Source organism: Belonocnema kinseyi, chromosome 3 (assembly GCF_010883055.1).
Source record: "Belonocnema kinseyi isolate 2016_QV_RU_SX_M_011 chromosome 3, B_treatae_v1, whole genome shotgun sequence".
Classification (NCBI taxonomy): domain Eukaryota; kingdom Metazoa; phylum Arthropoda; class Insecta; order Hymenoptera; family Cynipidae; genus Belonocnema; species Belonocnema kinseyi.
The window spans coordinates 54961506-54987704 of record NC_046659.1 but is presented as its reverse complement, the minus strand read 5'-3'; the positions used below and the strand labels follow the sequence as shown (position 1 = coordinate 54987704).

Sequence of the window (26199 nt, the reverse complement as noted above, 5' to 3'; positions counted from 1 at the left end):
TTTGTTAAACAAATAAGTATATTTGAAGATCATTAAATTATTTTAAAAATTAAAAACGGTAAAGATGTAGGTAATTGTTTTCCTGAAAACCTTACTTATTATAAGTCAACCAATTTTAAAGAATTGTTAATAATCGATGGTAAGAAAACATGTAATTAGAAAAACTATTGTAAGCGTTACATTTTTTAAAGAAAAATTAGGTTTTTTATAATATAGGTTTGCTAATATCATTTTAATTTTTAAAGTCATACAAAACTTTTTTCTCCAGAGTCCTCACTTTCGGTACGAAATTAAAAAAAAATTTAAATACACGTTGTTCCATGCTTTGAAGGTAAATATTTTGTTTTTATTTTGCCCCTTATTATTTATTCAATTATGATTTGCATGAAATATCGATGAAGACACTTCCAACTTCATTAAATCAATAAAACAACAATATTGTGATACTTGTAGACTACATCACCTTAAAAATGGAAAAATGAGAATTATTTACACACATAATCTATTTTACTTTGCTTTATTTACGTTCACAAGAAAATAAGTACACTAATTGATTATTATCCGAAATTTGTAATGAACCACTATTTGTCAATATAAACTTGTGATTTTTTTACTATTTCACTAGTAAAATGCTAATGTAAAATTTAGTGATTAATCTTTACTCATATTTGTTTAGTACATTTTCACTAGTGATTAGTAAAATTTAATTAGCACAACGCTTGTTATAATTCTTTTAAAACACACACAAAAATGTGGCATTTTTAAAAATTCAAAATGGTGTATTCAATGTTTACCCATTTCGAATATTCCTCCATAAATTCAAAATTCAAAATGACGGATTTAAAATAAAGGCCGTGTACTCTTGATTTTATAATAAATGCTTCAATTAAATTGAAAAACTATATTCGAGGGTTTTTAGCATCGCTGATAACGAATTCGATAACAGTATTCCAAAATTAAAAATGGCGGATTCAAAATGGCGGCCTTGTACTCTTAATTTTAGAAAAAAAACTTCAATTGAATTAAAAAACTATGCTCGGAGCTTTTGGGGTCGCTAATAACGAATGCGATATCAGAATTTCAATATGCAAACTAGCCGACTCAAAATAGCGCCGTGTACTCATGATTTCAGAAAACAATGCTTTCATTGAATTGAAAACCATACTCGAGGGTTTTCGGGATCGTTGATAACGAATCCGATATCTGAATTGCAAAACTGAAAATGGCGGATTCAAAATGGCGGCCGTTTACTCTTGATATTATCAAAAATGTTTCAATTCAATTGAAAAAACGTACTCGGGGTTTTTAGTATCGCTCATAACGAATCCGATATCAGAATTCCAAAATTCAAAATGCCGGATTTAAAATGGCGGCTGTGTACTTTTGATTTAAAAAAATGCTTTAGTTGAACTGAAAAACCATACTCGGGGAGTTTTGGGCTCGTTGATAACGAATCCGATATCATAATTTCAAAATGCAAAATGACGGATTAAAAATGACGGCCTTGTGCTATTGATTTTGTAAAAAATGCTCTAGTTGAATTGAAAAACCATACTCCGGGGTTTTTGGGTCACTGATAAGAAATGCGATATCAGAATTTCGAAATGCAAAATGGCGGCTTCAATATGGCTACTAGAAAATCAAGACAGTGATTGACTCCATTAATCTAAAAAAGATTTCAAAAAATAATCTTAAGGATTAGAAAGATTGACCGAATTTTGTTTTATGCAAGGATCCCTCACCAAGCTGTTACTTTAACGAGTGTAAAAAATGTCCAGGCATTTAGAAGTCTTCAGATTATAGTTTTTGGATGAGAAAAACATTGAACAAGTAATTTTATGTTTAGCGATTCTAAAAAACCCCAAATATGGTTTTTTCAATTCAATTGAAACATTTTTTTCTAAAATCAAGAGTACACGGCCACCATTTTGAATCCGAAATTTGGAATTTAGACATTCTGATAACGGATTCATTATTATCGATCTCAAAAACCCATTAATTTGGTTTTCCAATTCGATAGAGACATTTTTTATGAAAATATGCATTTTTTAAGTACTTTTTAAAACTTGTTTAGCACAAACAATGCTATACAATTTTCATCAATTTTTATAATTTTTAAACTGAAAGTTGAAAATAAAATAAAAAATGTTTCAATTCTAACCCTGTTACATTAGACAGCTATATTATTTAGCTTTAATTTGCGGGGTAGACACCGACTAGGGTAAGTCGATTCAACTCACCAGCCCCCAACTAATTCGACGTGACGGACCTGGTCAATGATAAAAACATGTTATACATTCGAAAAGTAAAATTATCAGACTTTGTATAATTGTTATCTACCTCCAGTTGAAACTTATCCGCTGTCGGATAATTTTAGTTTTTAATTATTTGGAACGTTTTCATCCAACTTAAGATCAAAAATATCTCTAGGATTTACTGTGATTTCAATCAAGAAATTTTTCAACTGTTGGCCTGCGGCGCTATTCGCTAATGTCCATAATCAAAAAATACCAATCTTGATTTAAATTTGACCATGTTGGTAGGTCCAAGTCTATTGCAATTATGCCCAATATAGCAACTTAATAGCCGATCACTTGTTCATAATTCATCAAATAATTTATTCAAAATTGATTTTCCACCTATGAATTTTTGTCTAAAAATCTAATAAATGACCTTCGCCTGGATAGAATAATAACAGAGTCTATTTTCAAAAGCCCTGATGCAGCTTTCGATAACGTGTCGATTGGTCGATGGCAATATTGAGGTAAAGAAAGTAGGTATAAGATCGATTTTAAGACCCGTACTCAAGGGAAAAAAAATATAACAAAAGAGAAGACTTTGCACTGTAAAAACTACCATTCCTTTTTCTACGTAATATTTTTTTTCATATCTTATATAATGAACCTAAGGTTTCCTATATTTTTAATAAGATAACTCATACTTTAAATTGCAAGACTGCAAGGAATCTGTTCAGTACTGATTAGTACCAGTCTGTCTTTCCGAACCTCATTTTGGTACCTGAATTGAGTCCTAAAATATTATACTTATTTTTTAAAGATGTGTATATCGAATAAATAAGCCTCAAAATATCTCCTAGGGATATTGAACACGACCATACTGGTCATAATGGTATCTTATTTCCCGCTTGGCAATAACGTTTTATGCTGAGTCAACAGTTTGTATTAGCCTGCAGCTCCACATTCAGACATCGGCAGAAATTACTGCGACCTGTGTTAGGAATCACGGATCCTTGAAGCCATAACTTTAAGCCATTTTGACATTCGACCTAGAGTCTAATAACTACTCGTTGAACTTGTTCCTATTGTCTTCTCATATTTCATGACAAATGAAATTATTATGAATTATTATTTCAAGTTACGGCAATAAAATTTGAAAGTAAAAACTTGCACATTTTCCATCATGTTTAGAGTCAGTAACCATGAGAAATATATCGGGATTTTCAAGTAGTCTTCTGAATTTAATGAAATTTAATTAAATTATAGTTCAATGTATTCTATAAATTTTAATTAGTAGCTTTCCATTAACAAATTAGTGTTAATTCACTTACTAACTGCCCTTAGTGAGAAAATATGCTTCGAATGAGCAGTTTTCTATTAATTTACAGTAGAAACCACTACTTTACTTAGAATTAGTAAATCTTACGAAGTACCATTAGTAAACCTTATTAATGGTATTGGTAGTTTGTCAACTGTGAATTAGTAATAAAGTACTAATTCAGATTAAAAAACTAGGAGATATTTCGGGCCAAAAGAACTTTTTCAAATTTTTTCATTTACGTGAGCTATGCTATTCCAAGATCCCGTTTCAGCGAGATCATTTGCCATCCCAACACTGCGTTGAAAAATTAGGTAGAAATTTTCAAAATTTAATTCCGGGTTCAATTTACAAGTACTTTGCACTTCTTTCTACATTCAGGACAAATTAATTCTTATTGCAATAAGTTATAAATAAGCTATCTTCAAATTTTAAACATGCTTAAACTGTGAATTTACTAACGCAATTTGTTTATAAGAATAATGTTTTTCATAAAATGACAATTTACTGTTATAAAATATCACGAGTTAGGTAAATAAAGTAAATTTTTTAAAAAATTACATAAAACTTTTAAAAATTACTGCAATCGCACATTTGTTAATTAGTTTTTTATAGCAATGACATATGTTGTGAAATGACCATGTATTTACTGAAGCATCTCTAGGAAGCCAAATGAAATGTATTTTTAAACAATAATACTACCTGAACCTTTTGAAGATTACTAAAACTGTGTATTTATTTATAAAATTTGTTTATAATAATACAAACTAGAATTTAAAGTCTTTTTGTGATATGAAAAAAGTTAATTGTCCAGTGAGTTTTTCGTACTGAAGATTGCCATAACAAATCGCTCGATTTATGCAGGAGAATTTAGCCGCATAGGTTAATGTACCCAATTTTCGGGAGGTTAAGGCGAACTTCAGGCTTTGAGAAAGAAATTAATGTAAAAAATTGTGTGTGATAAATGTAATACTAATATATACAGTGCTTATGTAATAAGGTATCAAATTCTAAGGTTTATTTACCTCAATATATATTTGAAACTAAAAAAAATAATCAAAATTAGCTCGTTAGCCTAAAAATGCAATTCTTGACAGGGGTGGGTCCAATTATTGGCATCCCAATCATAGAAAGAGGAAATCGTGAAGGAATCAGATTGAACTGAACTTTAATGGTATCACTAAGATACCATTAATTCCTCGCCTTCTTTTCACTGCTTCAGGAGAATTATTAGAATCGGTATTTTTAGAAAATTGGTTTTGTTTATTCTTAGTGTATTTGGATTTTAAATTCCCTTTTCAAGTAACTCCTTTAGCAGCATCAATAAGATCGTTAATATTCGAAGATTGATTTTTTTTAGTTCTTAGTCTCTTTGGTTTCTAACCTATTTCTGTTTCTATCTTCTTGGGCTTTTTCTGGAATTTCATTTCGCCGCTTTCGTTCTTGCTTTTCAGCTTCCTTAGTCTTAGCTTTAGCTTCTTTCAATTGAATTTTCCTAATTCCTAATCTGTCCATGCCTGAGGTTTTAAATCATAGGTGACTTCTTCCTTCATTTTCCGTCCTTTTCGTTTTGGGGTTAGAGCACGGAGAAAAATAGATGTTGATAAGCAGATATTAAAAACTTTGATATTTAACCATAATATATAGATATTACGGTATACTATCTAATATCTTCTATTCAATATCCAAAATATTAAAGGGCAATATCTGTTTATGTTGAAAGTATAAAATATGTGATATTAACAGTTAATATCTAAGATATTAAAAAAGCTAAATTTTATCGGAGCAAGGTCGCTGACGCGTGGCGTGGCGACAAAAGATTTTGTCTGTATCTTGAGCTTTCATCGTGTTTATTGTGGTTTTTCGGATATCTAATGTATTATAAGTTTTGGTGGAAAATGGATTAAATGTTTTTGGATATGTTATAATTTTCTCAAGAAAATGAGGACGCAGCTACAGGCATCCTTCATATTAGCCTTGAACAGTGTGTTATCTGTTTAACACAAAAATCGCATAATCATGCAAAAAGCCGAATGCTTGAGGATTCGGATTTTCGAAAACAGAGGACTACGATATTAACATGCTTTTGCATTTTACAGAAAATGGCATGCTTTACAGGTAATTTTTGCACAATTATAAAATATTTCTTGAATATCTTAGATTCTGCCCTTTAATATCTTGGATATTGTCAGTTAAAATCTTCTTTTGAATATCTACGGATGCTCTACTTCACTATCTAGATTTCTGTCCCATAGTTAAACTGCTAAGATATTACCTATTAATATCTAGATAGTCTGTGCTAACATCTATTTTTCTCTGTGATGGTAAGACAAATAATCTTGTATATTTCCATTTTGATCATATTTTATTCGGAACCACTCTGTTATGAGCTTAATACGCACCAGAAACAGGAGCGTTAAGATAGCCTTTCACCACACCATGGCGACAATTGACTAGTTCCAAACGCCACCGCACCGTCAGTTAATTATTGCCACAAATGTTTTCATCTACAACCGTATCAGCCGCAAAAAAATCTGTCAAAACTTCAATTATCAGCAATTATATATGTCGCAAAAATTTATAAATTTAAATCTTCGTATACCCAGAATCATAGAAAAAGCAACCAAAATTCCACCCCTTAATATAAATGAAGAAGTCAGTGATCATATTCATTATCAAAAAACATTCACTTCATAGCATTTTCTAACATCATTTCGGTAAATGGCTTTTGGACACTGACTTTTTACGGGGTTCTATAGGCTTCATTCAGTGTGCTTGATTCGAATAAAATATCTTACATCACTCATGGGGTTACACGCGTTCTTACGCGACCTGCGAAAATTAACCTATCCGCGGCAAAGATTTGCCTAACCCTACTTGTTATGCAACATGCTACTGTTCGCTTAACCCTTTGTTCATGTCTCGTTTTTTTCTATTTCATGAAAGGTTGAATATTTAAAATATGTATACGTAGATACACAAAAAGAATATAAAATACATTCACTAAATTCTTGAATTCAAATATCTAGATGATGCAGTTCCTTATGCCCGACTTTCCTCAGCTCTTTCGTCACTTTTTCGCTTAATTAACGTAACAAGTACATTTCCGCATCACAAATTGAATTCGCTACGTCAAGTGCATAATTAAATAAAACGCAGTGACAAAGTAATTTTATTTGTTAAGAATATCAGAATGATATCTACTTTTCCCTATTACTCTGGATATTTTTACACTTAAGTTAGTAAGTTCATAGTGCTGTGTAGCAGAAGCCAGAATATGAATGGCACTGCATTTCTTATTAAGCTTTTCACCTAAATACACAGTCCGCGATATTTTTAAAGGCACAAGAATGAATTTCCAGGTTTGAACTGACCTCTTCGCCAGCTGAGGAATACGTCCTTTCAAAATTCTACTTGATCTGCTTCACTTCCTCACTTCTCATTGCTATGGCACTTTGCTTTCTACTCCGTTAGCGAAAATCGAATACGATACGTGTATTTCATCGTTTTATTTACGTTTGCATCCTTGTTTACTTTTGTCGATTCCATAAATTCCATAAAATAAAAAATCAATTAAAAAAATAATAATAATAAATTTACTTTAAAATTCCTGTGTGCGTGCGCGCGCGCGTGTGTGTAAGATAAATCCTACTTTTCTATTCTATGTGTTGTGCTAAATGATCGTGAGGGTGAGATATATATGGTTTTATCTTAAAACAGCATGTCATGACATTTTGTTTGAAATTTTTTATGAGAAAAAGCTCCTTTCCTAAAAATAATTATATTTTAGCGGAATTAATAATGAGCTTCATTGCAATTTTTTAAAGTGCGTTTTATGTTCTCAGCAAAGAATTCCAACCAAAAAGTTGAGAAATTTCACGAAGTCAGAAAAAATCGATACATTTTTTAATGTCCATTATTGTCAAAAACCATGATGTTAATGTATTTTAAAAATAAAGTGCAACAACCTACAAGAAAATATGCTTCAACACATTTTTTTTGTTATTTAGAGTAGATTTTTTGCAGTTTTCTGTAACCATTGTAAACATCTACTTTCCTCCGTGTATGTAAGTATAACTTCTTTTAATTAGTTATTTCTGGAATTATGATTCTTGAAATATTAAAACCAACAAATAATGAGTTATAAAACTGAACTTCCAGAATTTACGGTATAGGCAACTAATGGTTATCAGAATTCAATTATCCCAATATTTAAAAATCAAACATCCCACTAAAACTTGCTTGATATAAAAGACTGAGCACTCTGTGCAATAATGACAGTTTGTCAAAAACATAAAATGTTTGAAAACGAAAATAATAATGTGCAGATGGGTCGAGAATTAATGAATTTTTTAAAACTCTCCTGTGTTTATCTATTTTATTATTTTAAATTCGTAAAAGACTGCTTGAAAAAATACCTTACATTCCGGAAAATATCCTCTTGTAATTACTAGGAGGCTGGACAAAATTTGTATATTCTTTTATTTTTATAACCCATTCTAAGATTTATACTTACACCTAATTAAATTTACATGTCTGTTGGTAAAAATTGGAAAAAGTAATTTATTTCTACAGGAAATGTCTATATATGTACCGAAAAAATTGGGCTGCTTGTATTGAAATTTGAGTATATATAGTCGATCTTACAGGTCCCGCTTTTTGTACCAAAAAAATCCGACTGCATATGCCGAAATTCCGATACACGTAGTTACAGCCTTATGTTTATCTGTACATTAAATTTTGTTCTTAAATAACTCAACAGCGGTAACCTTAAAATGAGATTTTTTAAATACTGCCTGTGTAGTATGTACTTTTGAGAGCGCATAAAGTAATTATTTTGAAACTGAAACGAAGATTTGTTACAGTACAAAACTGCATTCAAAGAAAAACTTCAAACTTTTTTTACCATGACATGGAATAAGAATGCTGCAAACAGTTGTCAACTGCCACCTTCACAACTTATTATGTCAGCTGTTTGCAATGCTTCTATTTAATTGTGATGAAAAATTCTTGGAATACTACAGGTTAAAAATTTATTAAATTTATATTGTATCAATTAATAAGTAGCAAGTGCACCATTGTCAAATTTTAGGCCAATTTTAGCACCTGCAGTGACAATCACATTATCATTAGGAATTAAATATTTCATAACGGAAATTGATCTCATCACATCTAAAAATTAAAAAGTCTAAAACAGGCACTTTTGAGAATAAGAAATAATAATGAAATTCGTACATGAAATACGGAAAGTGGATTTGAGGCAAGGAGGTTGATGAAAGAGAGCGCGAGCATTTAAAAAATTAAAAAACGAATACTGTAAAGCGAACCACTTAGGAAAAATGAAATATTTAACTATCGCAGATCATTTTTTTCGAATATAAGTAAAGTGACGTAATAAATCACAAGTCATGCAACACATATCTTCTATTCTTATTGATTTATTCTTCTCACTTCTTGAGATCTGTATATTTATAAATAGAGGTTAGTAAACAGTAAAGAAACCGACTCAGCTGATCCACGCGCACGCGCATATAAGCAGTCGTATGTTCTTTTATTGTACCGTACGCCCGTACGGGAATTATGCGTGATAATTAAATGATGAAGTTTAGCCTCTTTTAATGTTTATAAAAAATAACAGATTTAAATCAACAAATCTGCCCGCTTCGCGGACACAGTCTCATTCGCGCTTGGATATTTATACTTTGCATTTGGAATGCTTGAATAAAACTTTATCGAAATGATCTTTTTTAGATGGCAGTATTTATATGCGTCTTAATAGTCTGAATTGTATACTTATTTAAGTATAGTCAAAGATTAAGTTTCTCAAATCTTTGTAGGCATTAAGGTACACATTATCAACGCGACACTCGTGCTGCGCGCTCGATTTCCGACAGACATTTGTAAACAGTTTTTGTTGAATCTTTTTTTTCATAACTTTAGTCGTTTTTCCACACATTTTTATTCTATTATTTTATTTTCAATGTTATTTTTCACAAATAAAACAAAAAGTACACATCCTATCAAGAAGTGATTCTTAAAGAAATTGTAGACCTTTTTTGGGATAACAATTTTTGTTAAATCATCTTTTTTCGTATTCTATAACATAGTTTGTCCACAAAATGGAATTTTTTATTTTTCATCATTTTTTATGCAATCAAAATTTGAATTTTCGATTTTTTAAGGAAATCCAAAAATCTTTTATGACAATCTTGTAGGGCTTTCTTCTCTTGTCTTTTTTTCATGTCCTGCGTTTTTTGGCTTAAAATTTTTATTTTCGGTTGATTTTAAACATTTTGAAAACGCTATAACTCTTAGAATTTTCTTTTTATCGAAAAAAGTCATAAGGATAAATTGTTTGTTCTTTTAATAATATAAATATCCGTAAACAGAATCTTCAATTTCAGAAAAAAGTGGTCTCAAAAATTTTGAAAATGCGCTCACTTTTTGAATTTTTATCAAAAATGGCTGGTTAACAAACTCGTCCTTTCTTTTAGGACCTACAAAAAGATCGCGAAAGATGGATTTGATCCGTTCATTTTTTTGAAAATTATCGTGTTTACAGACAGACAGACGCTATCGTAAAAACCTGATTTTCGGATTCAGGGGGTCTCGAAACGTGGAGATCCGTAGAAAAACTGTGATGTCAAATTTCGGATAATTCTATCTTAACGCACGTACGGGAATGACGTTTTTTTTTGTCAAAATGCATTTTCCAGTTTTTATGGCTGATTCACAAAAAGAGAGGTAATCTTTTAAGCTCAATTTTAGAGAATCTTATATTAAACGAAACGCTTAATATTATGTGTATGATTCAAATCTTACCTTTTGTTCCAAACAAATATTTAATATTATAAAATATATAAAATAACAGATCAATCGACGTATTGTCCATTGTGTTCGATGACCTTGTGCCACCTGTCAACTAACTTAAGAATTCCATCGCGAAAAAAACTTGAAGTCTTTGAGTCGATAAAGTGATCGAACATCTTCCAGAGTATTGAATCGCCTATCTTTCAAAGCGTGTTGCATCGACCGAAACAGGAGATAATTCGACGGGGCTCTTCAAACATCGGAGAAAAGGGTCGCGCGGCTAGCAGGACGTCCACTCAGCGCCGCCACATACGAAAACTCACTAAAAATTATTATAATGCGATAAACGACAGTGGAGATTATTTTGCTTTTTTTTTGCTCTATGATGACAGATATTAAGTTTCCCAAAAAACTACCTCTAAGTCTTATACAACTACCCCCTGTAATCAAAAACGTTTTCAAAATGAGAAAACTACCTTCAACAATGTTAGCATGTTTTAGGGCTTCAAATTAATCAAATGAAACTTGAAAATTTCGCCCTCTTTATAATTTCCCCAAAACTACCCTTCCATATGAACGTATGCAGCAGAACATTTATATGTATGAAGAAAGCATTAAAAATAATCAAACTTAGAAGAAACTGTTAGTTGATTTTTTTTTCTATTTTTTTGCTCTCCGATAATATATAATACGTTATTAAAAAACTATCCCTAAGTCATACATACCCTCCCCTCGTCATTAAAGACGTTTTAAAAGTTGGAAAACCACTTCCCCTATTCATACTTTCCCGTAAAACTACCCTTCCACGTAAATCTATGCAGCAGAACATATATATGTATGAAAAAAGAATAAAAAATAATACAACTTAGAAAACACTGTTAGTCGATATTTTGTTGCTTTTTTTTGCTCCTCGATAATATAAAATGCGTTCCAAAAAGACTACCCCTAAATCATACATTCTCACTCCTCGTGATTAAGAACGTTTTAAAAGTAAAAAAAACACCTTGAACAATATAAAAATGATTTAGGACTCAAAATTAATCAAATGAAACTTGAAAATTTGCCTCTCATTATAATATTCCCAAAACTACCCTTCCACGTGAACGTATGCAACAGAACATCTTCTGCTGGAAGATGTAATCAATTTGGAGTTCTAAATCATTTTTACATTGTTCAGGGTGGTTTTCCAACTTTTAAAACGTTTTTGATGACGGGGGAAGGGTATGTATAACTTAGGGGTAGTATTTGGGTAACATATTATATATTATTGAAGAGCAAAAGAATATCGATTAAAAGTGTTTTCTAATTTGTATTATTTTTTATGTTTTTTTCAAACATATATATGTTCTTCTGTATTCGTTCACATGGGAGGGTAGCTTTTCGGGAAAATTATGAAGAGGGGGAAATTTTGAGGTGCCATGTAATCAATTTGGAGTTCTAAATCGTTTTTGCATTCTTCAAGGTGGTTTTCAAACTTTTAAAACGTTTTTGATGACGAGGGGAGGGAAGTATGACTTAGGGGTAGTTTTTGGGTAACGTATTAAGTATTATCCGAGAGCAAAACAAGAGAAAAAAACTATCAACTAATAGTTTCTTCTAAGCTTGATTATTTTTAGTGCTTTTTTCATACATATACAGTAAGGACGTTTACTATGTAGTCATAGGGAATATAATTATATAAACCCTAGCATACAATGCGACCCGTCTTGCATTTGTGTAATGCAAAAAAGTAGTATATAGGCGATTTTAATTCGGTTTCCAAATCTCCCACGCTCGAGATCTTGCGCTGATTGGTCAAAGACTTCGAGACTCAGAAGACGTGCGCAAACTATACGTATGACCAAATTCTGAAAAAACAATTAAAAACAATGTAACACAATATTAGAATGTGTTCACAAAAATTCTCGGGACGTGGTTTCTTTGGGAAATTTTTCTTAAATCTTTGTTCGCGAAATCTTTTTTATTCGTTGAAATCATTGAATTGTTTGAAATCTATAATTAGTAAAAAAAATCTTCTAAAATATATTGAAACCTTTTCAAATCTTCCAAATGTTTTTAAATCTTTGAAATCTGGTGAACTGTAACATTTTAAAAATCTTTGAAATCCTTTGCATCTTTTAAAAGTTTAAAAATCTTTGTGAAATTGTTATGAAATACTTAAAATCTGATATACACGCCTTTATAAAATGTTCAAAATCCTTTTAAATATTTTAGAATCTTTAAAACATTTTGAAATCTTTATTAATGTTTTGTAATATGGTGTATACTCAAAAACGGATTGGTGAAACTCTTGAAAATTCCGTTATATGGCCATGGCTCATTCTAATAGAGCTTTTTATTCTAGACGTCGGCAGTGCGCACATGCCGAAATTTTACGTCATTTTCGTATTTTTCAACACAGTTTCGTGTCGAAATTTATGGAAAATATTGTTAATAAAAACAACAAAAAATTAATTTGTAAATAACGGAGATTTTTAAGGTAGAACATTTTTAAGTCTATTTAAAAAAACGGTGAAAAACGTGCAAAGAGTGCGGCGACCAAGGCCATTATTTGCATCTGTTGGCATCTGTCATCTTCTAAAAAATGCTTCAAAATTCAGAGAAACTCACGGAAGATGATGTTCCAGGTGCAAAATTAGTGCACGAATCAGTAGAAGAGCACAGTATTCAGCAGCTGAAACGATGTCCTAAATGTAGAAAACCAGCAATAAAAGGAAGAAAACGTGATTTAGTGGAAAGGTTAGTTGAGGTTTTGTATGGCAGGTATAAATATTTTCTTTTATACAAGATTTGCCGTTCAGAACTTTGATTGAGTAAATATTTAATATTCATACAAATATAATATAACACAATATTATATTTTCTACTTCTCTTTTTCAAGTTTAGACAATAAAAAGCCATTTGTTAGTGATGACCTGATATAAGGAATGTACTAACAAATTTTCCTTCTTTCATGTAAACTGGTTATAAATACATAAATATAATAGTTTTGCGTTCTCAAGTGAAAGTATTAAATAGATTTTATTTTTATCAAAAAATTGCAGAGGTTCGAAACCCCGATAAAAATGCTTCAATATGTAAGCAAATGTTAGCAAAGAAAGAAAATATCAATACCTGCCAAACATAACCTCAAATAACTTTTCTACTGAATCACTTTTTTTCCTTTTAAAGATCGTTTCCTATATTTTATCCATCGTTTAAGCTGTCTAACACTGCACTATTCCACCGATTTTTGCACTAATTTTGCTCTGGAATATCATTTTCCCTGATTTTTAAATATTTTTTTGAAGACGACAGATATCAACAAATGTAAATAATGGGCTTGCTCGCCACACTTTTCGCACTTTTTTTTCCGAATATACTTAAAAATTTGTTGTCTTTAAACTCTGGTTTATTTACATATTTATTTTTCGTTGGTATTTTTATTTACAATATTTTCCATACATTTCGACACAAAACTGTTCGAAAAAACGGAGCTTATAAGAATAATTCGCCGCTTCCTACCTCTCATCATTTGAATCTCAGATTCATCGTTGCAATTTTTATAATCATACGGATTATAATTTTCGTCACAGTTAGTCAAAAGTGTTTGATTCCCATATTTTATTCAATAAGTAAAACAACAGATTTTATCGCCAATTAATTACGTACAACCTGCAGATATTCACTTCATTTAATAAATTAAGATCGAAGTACAAAACGATTTTGACACTTCCCTACCGAAAAGAATCTTTGAGTATATACTAAAAATTCTTTAGGTCAAAGAATCTCAGAGAAATTCTCCGCAGGCACTCAGGTAGATATTTTTAAAGGTCCAGGAAGCTCGTTTAAATGGTGTGAAGGCTTTAAAATATCCTTTTCGAAATTGAAATAAGAATACGATCATAAATAACAAGCAGGGAGGCTATCTCAATAGAGTAGCCGACAATCAAGGACACTTTGTTAAGCTTTCGGATTAAAATTTAGAAGATTTTTTTTAATTTCATAGTTAACAGCCTAAAAGATAATAATTCGGAATCTATGGGTTTCGATGACTTCAGATATCTTTTTTTTTAATGCTTAAAATTGGTATTAATAGAACGTTTCTAGTAAATGGAATGAGATACGCCAAAAAAGACAACATTTTTGAATTCAACTAGAAAATTGTATATCAGTATATAAGTTATAATTATAAATAAGTATAATGAGCAAATTCATGAATTAAAAAAAGTGTTAATAATTTGAAGAGAATTTTAAAAAGGGAGAGCGGATTAGCCACGACCAACTACTGTCAATAACTCTGCCCGCCCGGTACGTGACGAATACAAAAGGAACATTATGTTACCGTCGCACCACTCTTAAAAGGAGCACCAAAAAGGACTTGAAAAGGACCCAAATCTCTCAAACTATCTCCGAGACTATTTTGTTTCAAATTGATTTTGTTTATAGACTCAAATGGGCCAAGCTATTTCGCTAAAGAAAACTCAGAGATTTCTTTCGGTAGGGTTGTCAAACGTCTAATATCACTCACGTACCGTTACATTAGTGAAAATCAACTCCATTTTTTAAGAAAGGACTTAATGCACGCCCCGAATGTATTTATGAACAATTTTAATGTTCTGTTACTTTTTTTTTAACTCGTAACTAATTATTTATTTGAAATGCTTGGTGAATCCTGGGGAACATAACCTTGTTTCAGAATTTGGTTATACTTATATTTTGCGCACGTTTTCTGAGTTTCGAAACTTTTGACCAATCGGCGCAAGATCTCGAGCGCGGGAGATTCGGAAACCGAATTAAAATCGCCTGCATAGTACTTTTTTGCATTATACAAATGCAAGACGGGTTGCATTATATGCTACAGTTTATATAATTATATTCCCTATGACTACATAGTAAACGTCCTTACTGTATATGTTCTGCTGCATAGATTCACGTGGAAGGGTAGTTTTTCGGGAAAAGTATGAGGAGAGGGAAATTTTGAAGTGCAATGTAATACATTTAGAGTTCTAAATCATTTTTTCATTGTTCAAGGTGGTTTTCCAACTTTTGAAACGTTTTTGATTACGAGGGGAGGGTATGCATGACTTAGGGATAGTTTTTGGGTAACGTATTGTATAATACTGAAGAACAAAAAAAGAGAAAAAAAATATCGACTAACAGTGTTTTCTAAGTTTTATTATTTTTTATGCTTTTTTTATACATATATATGTTCCGCTGCATAGGTTCACGTGGAAGGGTAGTTTTTCGAGAAAGTATGAAGAGGGGGAAATTTGCAAGTTTCATGTTATTAATTTTGAGTCCTAAATCATTTTTATATTGTTCAAGGTGGTTTTTTTACTTTTAAAACGTTTTTAATCACGAGGAGTGAGTATGTGTGACTTAGGGGTAGTTTTTAGGGAACGTATTATATATTATCGAAGAGCAAAAAACAGCAACAAAATATCGTTTATCGCATTATAATAATTTTCAGTGAGTTTTCGTAGGTGACGGCGCTGAGTGGACGTCCTGCTAGCGCCGCCATCCTTTTCTCCGAAGTTTAAAAAGTAAAAAAAATTTTTTTAGCATGAAATTAGCAAAAAAAAAAGCAAAAAAATACGGCGTATTCCATTTTAGAATTTTCTTTGGTGGCGGCGCTGAGTGGACGGGCCTCTTCCCAGCCCAAGCTTAAAATGATTTGATCAATCGCGCGAGCAACATAAGGTCGAACGTTGTCATGGAGCTGTTCGATTATCACCTGTTCCGGTCAATGCAACACGCTTTGGAAAAAAGCGATTCAAAACTCTGGACGATGTTCGAAAATTCGTTGATGACTTTATCGGCTCGGAGACTCCAAGTGTCTTGTGCGATGGCATCCGCAAGTTATCTGATAGATGGCGCAAGGCCATTTTTGTATTTAGTACTCAACCGCAACTACAATATTTTACTAGGAAAAAAGACAGACGGAACGGAGAAAAAGATATCGCACAATGATATCGCGAAACCTCTGTATTGAAATAAAGCACAATATATGATAACGGACAAGCAGTTAATGCAAAATCTTTCAATGTACGATATCACTATTTTACACTACCAGGCTGTGATAATTACGATATATAGCGGAGGAATTACGATATATATTGCAATTCTTGCGATATAGTTTTCTCCGTGGGTAATGACGACTGAAATTACGAAAATCGAGGGAAAGACTTTAAGGTTTTTACAATATTATTTATTTGGCATGAAAAATGTGTATAAATTAAACTTATGTCCATCTAAAGCTTAAGAACTTGATACTTTAAGCGTTGTTCAGGTGAATGTCTAAAAAAAGGAGAAAATAATTTTATCCTTGTTCGAAGTGAGGTTGGGACTCCGTACCGCAATGGTGTTAGGTGCGTTCTTATATTAGATTAAAGTGAATAGGACCAGAAGTAAAAAAAAGAACTGACCATGTTTTAGAGGATGACAATTAGTTTTTTTTTTTTTAAATCAAGGCAATTTTCTAAGTTAATTTTATATTACTCGGACTTCAAGTTTCCCTTCAATTTGAAAATTACCATGTATCAACTGAGAATTTGCTATTTATATTTTACTGGAAAACACACCCTGAGCACTGCAATACAATGTTCCTCACTTATCTGTCAGATAAATTCACCATGAGGCGAATTAAACCGTCATCCCCATTGCAGTGACGCGCGGTTTATTATTAAGTTGATGTTTAGATGCTCTGCGTTACGATCGGGGATATACATATGGATATGAATGACATAAAATGGTAATGTTCCATGGAAAATTTGCCTGCATGAGAGCCGCAAAACGCAATTAATGCTACACGTGTGACACTGTTGCTGCTAATTAACCAGTTTTTCTATTTTGAGCCTAGTGGTTTGTTTAATAGATTATTTTTTAAGTGCAATTTAATTATTTTGAATTTACATAATCATTGGTGAATTACATAATCAATTTTATTCATCATAATTACGACCTACATTTTGCTGAAGGTATGGTAATAATGCTATTAGTAATGGGTTACTATATTTTATTACATGAAATTCCTCAATACGTTAATACGGAAATAATATAATTTAATCTAAAGACCTACTTATTTTTTCTGTCATTTTCGTGTTGAAGATCTATTTAAAAGTTTTGTTTTTTAGGAATTATTTTCAAGTTATATGATTAATGTAGCTTCAAACTTCTAGAAATAAATTTTTAATTTTATTAATTCTACTAAAAATAATGTATTCTTTATTTAGCGAAATATCATGATGAAAATTTATAGCAAGATGTAATGAAAATTCTTATTTATTTAATTTTAATTTTATTTGATTTATGTTTACTTGAATTGTAGAAAAACTTTTGAAGTAATAAAATTTATAAATGAAATAAAAACATATGAAATATATTTTTGATGAAAACTAAAAGAATGAATCATTATACACTTTAGAGACCAAGAGTTTAAAGAATCGAAGGTAATAGTGAAAAGTAGTGGATGCGATTTTCAATGCCTCAAAAATTGACAGTCTATCAGTGAACAAAACTTTTTTCGCCATTTAAAAACTACGTTTTCTCATTTTTTATTTAAAAATAACAAGTAAGTGCGCAGCAGGTTGTTATAAAATTATTTGTTAATATTTCTACTTATAATATCAAAATACTACAAAACTTGTACTTTAAAATAAAGGTGTACACTGATTGCATAATTGCAAGTGATTGCACTATGAAATAACAAAGTCATTGCAGTGATTACAAGGTGAAAATAATGTGACCGTAATGTACTTTGTATACCGATTGCAGAAGTTGTGTACCTCTCGTTTAAAACCTAGTCACTTTTTCCTATTATTCAGTTCGTACTGGTGTCCTCGTCATAGTTGTTTCTCCTAATTAAAAATTTGAGTTTAAAGATTTTGTTCACTCATTTTGAATGCACGTGAATTTGTATTCAGTTTATATGAACTACTTAAACGCACTTATTACTCATTTTTATTTAGTGGAGTTCACTTTTTGCAGGCAAATCTACTCATATTTATTTGTGAATCCAAAATTTGTAGTAAAATTCTCTCGATTTCAGGTTTAATAAGCATTTTTAATTTAACTTATTCTAAATACAGTTTTTCTCAGTAAAAAATAGTCGAACTTTCTGATTTATTGAGTTTAGATACACATGCAATAATATTATTTATGAAAAACCCCATATTATCGGTTTGTAGAAATCGCTTTGTAGAAATGTAGAAAAATGAAAGTTTATACTGAACATCGGAAATATTAAAAATAAATATTTATATTTCATGATTTAATAATGGCAGAATAATTTTCTTGTAGCACGGAGCATTTGACAGCTTCGTATCCCGGATCTGCCAGAAATTCAGCGGCAAATTCATTGGCGAGTTCACGAGAAAGTAGTGCTTCCCAGGGCCCTGCGCCTTATAGAGTATTAATGCTTGGAGCCTCAGCAGTTGGAAAAAGTTCCTTAGTCTCCCAGTTCATGACTTCCGAATATCTACACGCCTACGACACCTCTATTGGTGAGTAACGCTTTTTATGTTAATTTTTAATGCGACTTAATACTAGGGTAGCTTATAAATCATTTATTTTTATCACACATCCCTGATGTTCTTTCATTTCGTGAAAATAAAATTTTCGAATTTTGTCATAATATTCATAAATAATGAAGGTATTATCCCATGATCTTCTGTAGGCAATTCTTTCAATTTTTTGTTGCTTAAAATTCCTCCTTAGTTAATTATAACTAACTCAATAAGAAGCATGGAAATTAAGATATGCTGTATTCAAAGAAACAGCTTTAAAATATACAAAAATATCGTTCCTTAAAACATTTCAAACAATATTTTTCCTCGGGGATATATTTTGATACATTTACCTAGTAAATAAAACATATTTTAGAACTGTTTAAGTAATAATAAAAATTTAGCAGCAATACAGTTTCCGAAGAGAAATATTTGGAACTCGCTAAGTCGATTCAGCAACCATCACTAGGGCAGATCGCAAGAATTATTAACTTGAATATTGACTGAACCTTTGTTCCTTGACGCCTGACCAGGACACCTCAACTTTGACCCCTGACCTTCAACCGTTGATCGTTCTTCATAGACCTCGGGCACCTGACTTTTAAAATCTGACAACTCTTGTCTCGTACTGATTTTTATTAATATTATTTGTTTTGGAGAGAAGAAAAAAGTTCCTCAAATGAAACAGTAATTATAAAATTTATATAGCACTTATCACTGTCTATATATCAATTTCTGCTTCAGATAAAATAAGGTATAAAATATTTTAAACGAAATAACCGAAATATTTCTGAATATTTAAAAGTTTAAATTACCAATGTTATTGAAAATTCAGCGAAACTGTTCTAACAATCATTGTATGTATTTTGTAAAAGAAATTTCTTCTAGCGATAAATAATTCTTCCTTTTTCAATCACATATTCTTTAAAATATATGAGGTATTATATATAATATTCATTTGTTTTACACAAAAAATGTATATAACAAATGAACATTTTATATAATACTTTACACTGTATATAAACTATAAATATAACTGTTGTTTTTGGATAGAATTATGCCCCACTTGTTTGTCGTAATTAGAATCAACAAATTTATTGAAAAAAATCACATTTTTTCAAATTTCTATAGTTTATGATCTATTTCATATTTGGCAATTCTCATTCCAGATTTTGCTGCTTCTTACGGTCTTCTTTCGAAATCCATCGGAAAAATTTGAAAGAGTTTAAAATCACTAAAATGGTGAAGACATATTTGAAAATATAAAAACTGCATTTTTACAAAAAAAAACTTTTATTTATTTTTCATTTTTTTTGTTTAATTTTTTCTTTTATAAGGGAAGATATCCTGAAAGTTTTATACGGATTAAACCATTCTTCTAGTTACGAGAACTTTTTTCATAAAATAAAATTTTCACATTTTTCAAGGAGGCAAAAAAAGACACAAAAAAATTAACATAAAGGCTTGTGTCTGTGGAATAGTGCTAAAAAAATCCTTTTACTCTTTTATCTTATCTTATTGCTTCGTTTATGGTTTAGCCATAATAAAAGGGATTGAATGCCTTCCTTATATAAACTAAAACTTTTTAATGATATTGCAAAAAATAAAAAATTTGAGGTTTTACGGATAATCTGCTTTTCATGATTCCAAAATTCGATGAAAAAAATCCATAAAATTTTCTGGGAAATCCAACATTTTTTATTTATTGCAATGGTTTGAAAATTATTTTGTTAATCTACTTATATAAGGTAAGTCACTATATCAGTCACATGCTAGCTAAACTATTTTTGAGACCGAAAGAATTCTTTTCCAGAAAAATGAATTTAAAAATGTTTCCCCTTGAAGAAGCAAGATATGAGAAAAAAACAAGAACTATCTTTTTGAGACTTTTCTATATTTGTAAACATTTAATTTAATTTTCTTTATATATTTCATTAAAATACTTTATATTTTTAAAGGAATAATCGCCATTTTAGTAATTTTCAACTTTCTCCCATTTTTGACGGACTACAAAAGAGGACCGTCAAATCCACCAGAATCCGAAAAGGTAATTCGAACATTTGAAATAGATTAAAAACTGTATAATTTAAAAAAAAGAATTGGTATTTTTTAAGAAAAAAGACGTCAAAATTATAATACTCCAACTTCGTGGAAAATGTTTTTCTCTTAAATCTGAAAAGTACGTTCCCCTTATTTCCTCTAGAAAAAAATATATTTCGCTAATGACACAATCTGCGACTACAAGTGTAGAGCCTATCTGATTTAAAATGGATTCTAGGGTGCAAAAATAATATCAGGCAAATATTAGGTATAGAATTAAATTAAATTGCTAATCAGTGGCGCGAAACTTCGAACTTTACTGGTTACATAAATCTGGAAACCTCCGTTTTATAATCTTTCTTTTGCAACAGGGTCAACTTGCAATTAGCCAACTGGAACCCAGAGACAAGAGATCGACTTAACTAGATAATAAAGTTTCAACACGTACCTTTAATCGAAATTGCAGTTATTTGCCGCAACAGATTTAGATTCACTTCATGAAAGTTTTCTGCTTTCTAAAAGCTTGTAATGTTCTGCACCTCTTACAGTTTGAGTCTCGTTGATTAATAGAACAAAATATGACGAAATTATATAACCAGAACTAGACTAGAGCATTAACTGTAATAATTTTCACTAAAACTAAATCGTGGATTTCCACAATGGGAATAGCGTATAAGTCGGATTTCCTCTCCCTTTCAAGCAGCACTAAGGAGAATAAACGGGTTAAGGTGGAATTTTGGCAATTTCTATGCGTTCTTTAATGAGCTAAAATGTGAAGCTTTCTTCGTTCATCCAGTAAATGGTTTTCATTCACACACGCATTGCTTTATTTATACGACAATGTACGAAAACCGTTTTAGAAAATAGAAAATAGATCGAACTGGTTTCGAACCATAAACTTGCGTTTCCTTAGTTTGGTTAAATAAATGAACAAATTCCAGGCAACAGTTTTTATTTAGATAATCTATATTTTTGGAAAGTTAAGAAAACTGACAGATTTCTATGAGAATCAGTATTGGGGAGGATTTTGGGGTTTCTGGTCACAAATGTGAGGTCAAAAATGTAAATATTCTAAGTTTTTTATGGGAATGGCCCAAATTTTGGAAAAATGCAATAAAGTAGCTGATTTGAATGAAATCACTATTGGGGTGGGGTGGGGGGGGGGAGTTTGTTAATAAAAAATTGTGTTCATAATTTAAAATTTTGTTATTCATGTGGCCTATATTTTTAGAAAATTAAAAAATTTCTTAAATTTCCATGAAACTCAATAATGAGGAGATTTTCGGGTTTCTGATTACAAATCTGAGGTAGAGACATAATTCACTAATGGATTGTGCAGCGAGATTAACTAAATGCTTTTAGGTCTACCTTTTATCTTGTTCCGTATTCTAAGAACTTTTTCATAAACGTAAAATTGAAAATAAAACTTTAACCTTTTCAAAAAAATATTGAATTTCCCACTTGCATCAGAGTCTTTCATCAATAACCCGCAAACTCTACTATTAAGTTTCATTGAAATCCACCAGTTTATTGAATAGTTAAAAGATTTGAGATATTTGGATTAAAAATGTCAAATTTTTCAATTTTGACCTCCAATTTGGGATCAAAAATCAAAAAATCCCCTAGCTCTTTGTTTCAAAGAACTCAACCAGATTTCTAATTTTCCAAACATTTAAGTGATTTGGACATAAAATATCAAAATTTTTATTTTAATCTTCAATTTTGTATCCAATATCCAAAATCACATATATAACATACATAACGATTATGTTACTTAATTACTGGCGGACTGGCGTGGGGAGGCGAAGTAACCATGCCCGATCAGGTTGAAGTCGACTACATATAACGGAAAGCCAAATCGGATTGGTATTATATCCATTGTCCCTATTGATGTTGTTAGGGCATTTTAAGATTTCGATTGCTTCTCCATGTTTTCTTGGAAATTTGTTGTGTGTTTTTGCAATGATTGTTGTTTCGTCAAATAAAATGTTATGTCCTGTTTCGATATGATGTTCAGCTAGTGCTGATTGCGTGAAATGTTTTAGCCTGACTTTACTTTCATGTTACTTCATACGTTGGCTCATTGCTCTCCCGGTTTCTCCAATATAGACTTTGCCACAAGAACAAGGGATTTTATATACTCCTGGATCACTGAAGGGTGCCTTTTTATCTTTAGGGTTATTTAGTAGTTGTCTCATTTTCGCAGGTGGTTTAAATATGGTTTGGATGTTGTGTTTGTCGAGAATTCTTCCTATTTGTTCTGTGACACCTTGGATGTAGGGTAGGATGGTGGCCATTTTTCTCTCTCTTTCTTTCGTAGGTTGTGTTGACTTGCTTTTTTCAGTGTGTTTTCTTATTGCTTTATCATATTGTTTGTTTGTGTAATCGTTCTGTATTAGGATTTTTTTAACGTTTTGTAATTCCTTTTGTAAGTTATCTTTCTCTGTTATGGAGACAGCTCTGTATACAAGGGAGTCGATGACCGATTGTTTTTGAGATGGGTGATGGTGGGAGGAGGCATGTAAGCATCTGTTTGTATGCGTGGGTTTTCTGTAAACTTCATGTCTTAATGTGTTATCAGATTTTTTGTAAACTAATACGTCCAAGAAAGGCAATTTTCCGTTTTGTTCTATTTCCATGGGAACTGGATATTAGGATGTAATTGATTGATAAAATCGAAAAACTTATTTAGTTCATCTCGTCCATGTCGCCAGATGACAAATGTGTCATCAACGTAACGGAACCAGAATTCTGGTTTAAGTTAATCGAAATCTTAAAACACCCTAATAACATGAATAGGGACAATGGATATAATACCAATCCAATTTGGCTTTCCGTTCTCCCGGATTTTTTTTTTTTTAAAGACTTGATTGCCCAATCAAGTTCGACCAGTCCCCATGGTGGGGCGCTCTCGCCAATCACAGGCATCGTAAAAATTATACCTAAGAACATCATGACCTGATACCTCAGTTTCAGGTCAGCCCTGAAGATGTGAACTGCAATGTTCACGAAACGTCGGCAAACAATTCCTAGTTTTTAACACGAGTGAAACCCGAAATATCTCTTTTTATCAAAATAAATCATCGTCAAAGCATAAAATCTATTATTAATAAATAAAATATTTACAAATCTTGTTGAAGCAACAAAAGTGCGATAATCTTCGAAGTTATTATCTTATTTTCTCCTATCTGTTTTTAACGTTCTTGTCATAATCTAAAAAAGCTAATATAGTCTATTAAAGTTCAATTTATTAATTTTTCTGGTCTGAACGACTGGTCTGAACGACCAGCATCCAGTGTCTCTCTTGGGTTCTAGTATTGTGAAAAAATTTGAGGATGGCGACCCTGCCGCTCCCTAGAAAGTGCAAAAAAACTTTGGGAAACGCTGAGATATAGCACTAGACTAGAGAAGTTAACACTGTCACTACAAACGTCCAAATACCTGTTTACTGGAATCCAAAGAATGTGTCCCCGAATCGATCCAACACGCACTTTGAACAAATAAAAACAAACGTTTTGGTTGTTTTGGAAAATTAGAAGAGATGTAGCCTCCGGAAGCTACGACCACGGTCGTTCATCAATGATCGATCCGAAAGTCATACATCGTGTGACTCGTCACTTGCCAAGATACCAGCAGACGATCGAGTCGTGAAAATCACTTAAGACGAAAACCGTAAGCAAAGCAAATACTGACTTTCAATTAAAATATAAAAACATTAAACGGTATCGAATAGCACACTTGTTTTACATAAACTGGATCAAGAATCGGAATTTCTAAACGCGCCAGAACCTTGATCGACATTTAACTCGCGGGAAAAAGGGTCCGAGTCTGATCAACAAAGAGACATTACGCTATAACCTGCGTACCGACTCCAACGAAAAAGGTACGGCCCGAAACTCAAAACAGAGGGAAAATTTCAAGAAGAATAAGCATTGGATGAAAATACTTCCGTGAAGTTGCCCCCCCCCCCCGAAATTTACATTTTTTAAATTTACTTTTTACATACGTTTGCACGCCGTTTGTACTGTTTGTACATCCAATATTTTCTTTTGTAGCCTACTGGTTACGAAATTAGGGGCGAAATTGATTTCGGGGGCTAACTTCACGCGTCCCCCCGAAATTCAAATTTCTCCAATTTTCTTTTTGCATACGTTTGTACGTTGTTTGTACTGTTTGTACATTTCATTTTTTTGTACCCTCTTGGTTGCCCGCCTAGGGGAATACGAAATTTCGTGCCATCACGCCGAAATTTTAATTTTTCAATTTTTATGTAGCTTATATTTTTACATAGTTTATACTTTATGTTATCACCCTGAAATTTGAATTTTTCTTTTTGATAACGTTTGTAAATTTTTTGTACTGTTTGTACATTTCATATTTACGTTTGTAACATCTTTGTTGCCCGACTAAGGGAAAATCCAAATTTCGTGCCATCCCGACGTACGACGTCAAACGTTAGCATAAAGAAAAACTAAAAAATTTAAATTTGGGAGGGGATGGCATGAAATTTTATTTTTCCCCTAGCCCGGCATTAGCCGGACAACCAAGAGAACACACACAAAAATATTAGATGTACAAACCTTACAAACGACGTACAAACGCATGGAAAAAATCTGTCCGCTGCGCGGGGACATTCTCATTGCGCGTAGTGTACGCCGCGCTTCGCGCTAAGTTTGAGCGCCAAGCTTCAGCGCCTAGGGCGCGCGGGTGCGCTTCGCGCTCGTTTTCATACGTTTAATCCGTACACTTTAAGTAAATTTTTCAAATATTGTAAATACTATAACTTAAATCGAAAACTGTGATTTAAACTTCTGAGGAATTACAGCCATAAATTGTAACTGAATTTTTTTCGATTTGATTTTAAAGAAGGTTCTCAAAGCACCTACGGTTTTTAATGATTACATTCCCATTACGAAACTCGCGCTCGACAATTCGTGTCCACTTGAAAAATTTCATTAAAATAATTTGTAAATCTTATTAAAATCTACTAAAAATAACGTTTTAAACTTATGGATCTCTTAAAAAATCAAAATTGCATATTTTTGATAATGATTCAACTTTTGCAACTTTTGTCTAATTAAAAAATTTCATGATAATAGTTTCAAAAAACATATATTTTACATCTAGTAGAAATTTGGACTGATACTTCTTAACCTATTAACATTTTTTTTCCTTTCTTAGATAATTTTCAAAATCTTGAAAAGCCTATACGAGGGTAGTTCAATAAGTCCTTAGAATGACCAACAGATGGCGCGCGAATCGCTCCAAATCATCTGTTTTCAGTCAGCACCACTACCGACTAGATATA

The 26199-nt window shown here is 31.6% G+C and overlaps 1 protein-coding gene across 3 annotated transcripts in view; it reads left to right on the top strand.

The window, feature by feature from the left end:
• The window catches only part of LOC117168968 (serine-rich adhesin for platelets-like), a 420717-nt gene that overhangs the window by 199824 nt on the left and 194694 nt on the right, over window positions 1-26199 (top strand). For all 3 annotated transcript variants that reach the window (XM_033354977.1, XM_033354978.1, XM_033354976.1), the window contains exon 7: window positions 18646-18848. In XM_033354977.1, the coding sequence (XP_033210868.1) occupies window positions 18646-18848 (203 nt within the window). The remainder of the gene's footprint in view (window positions 1-18645; window positions 18849-26199) is intronic.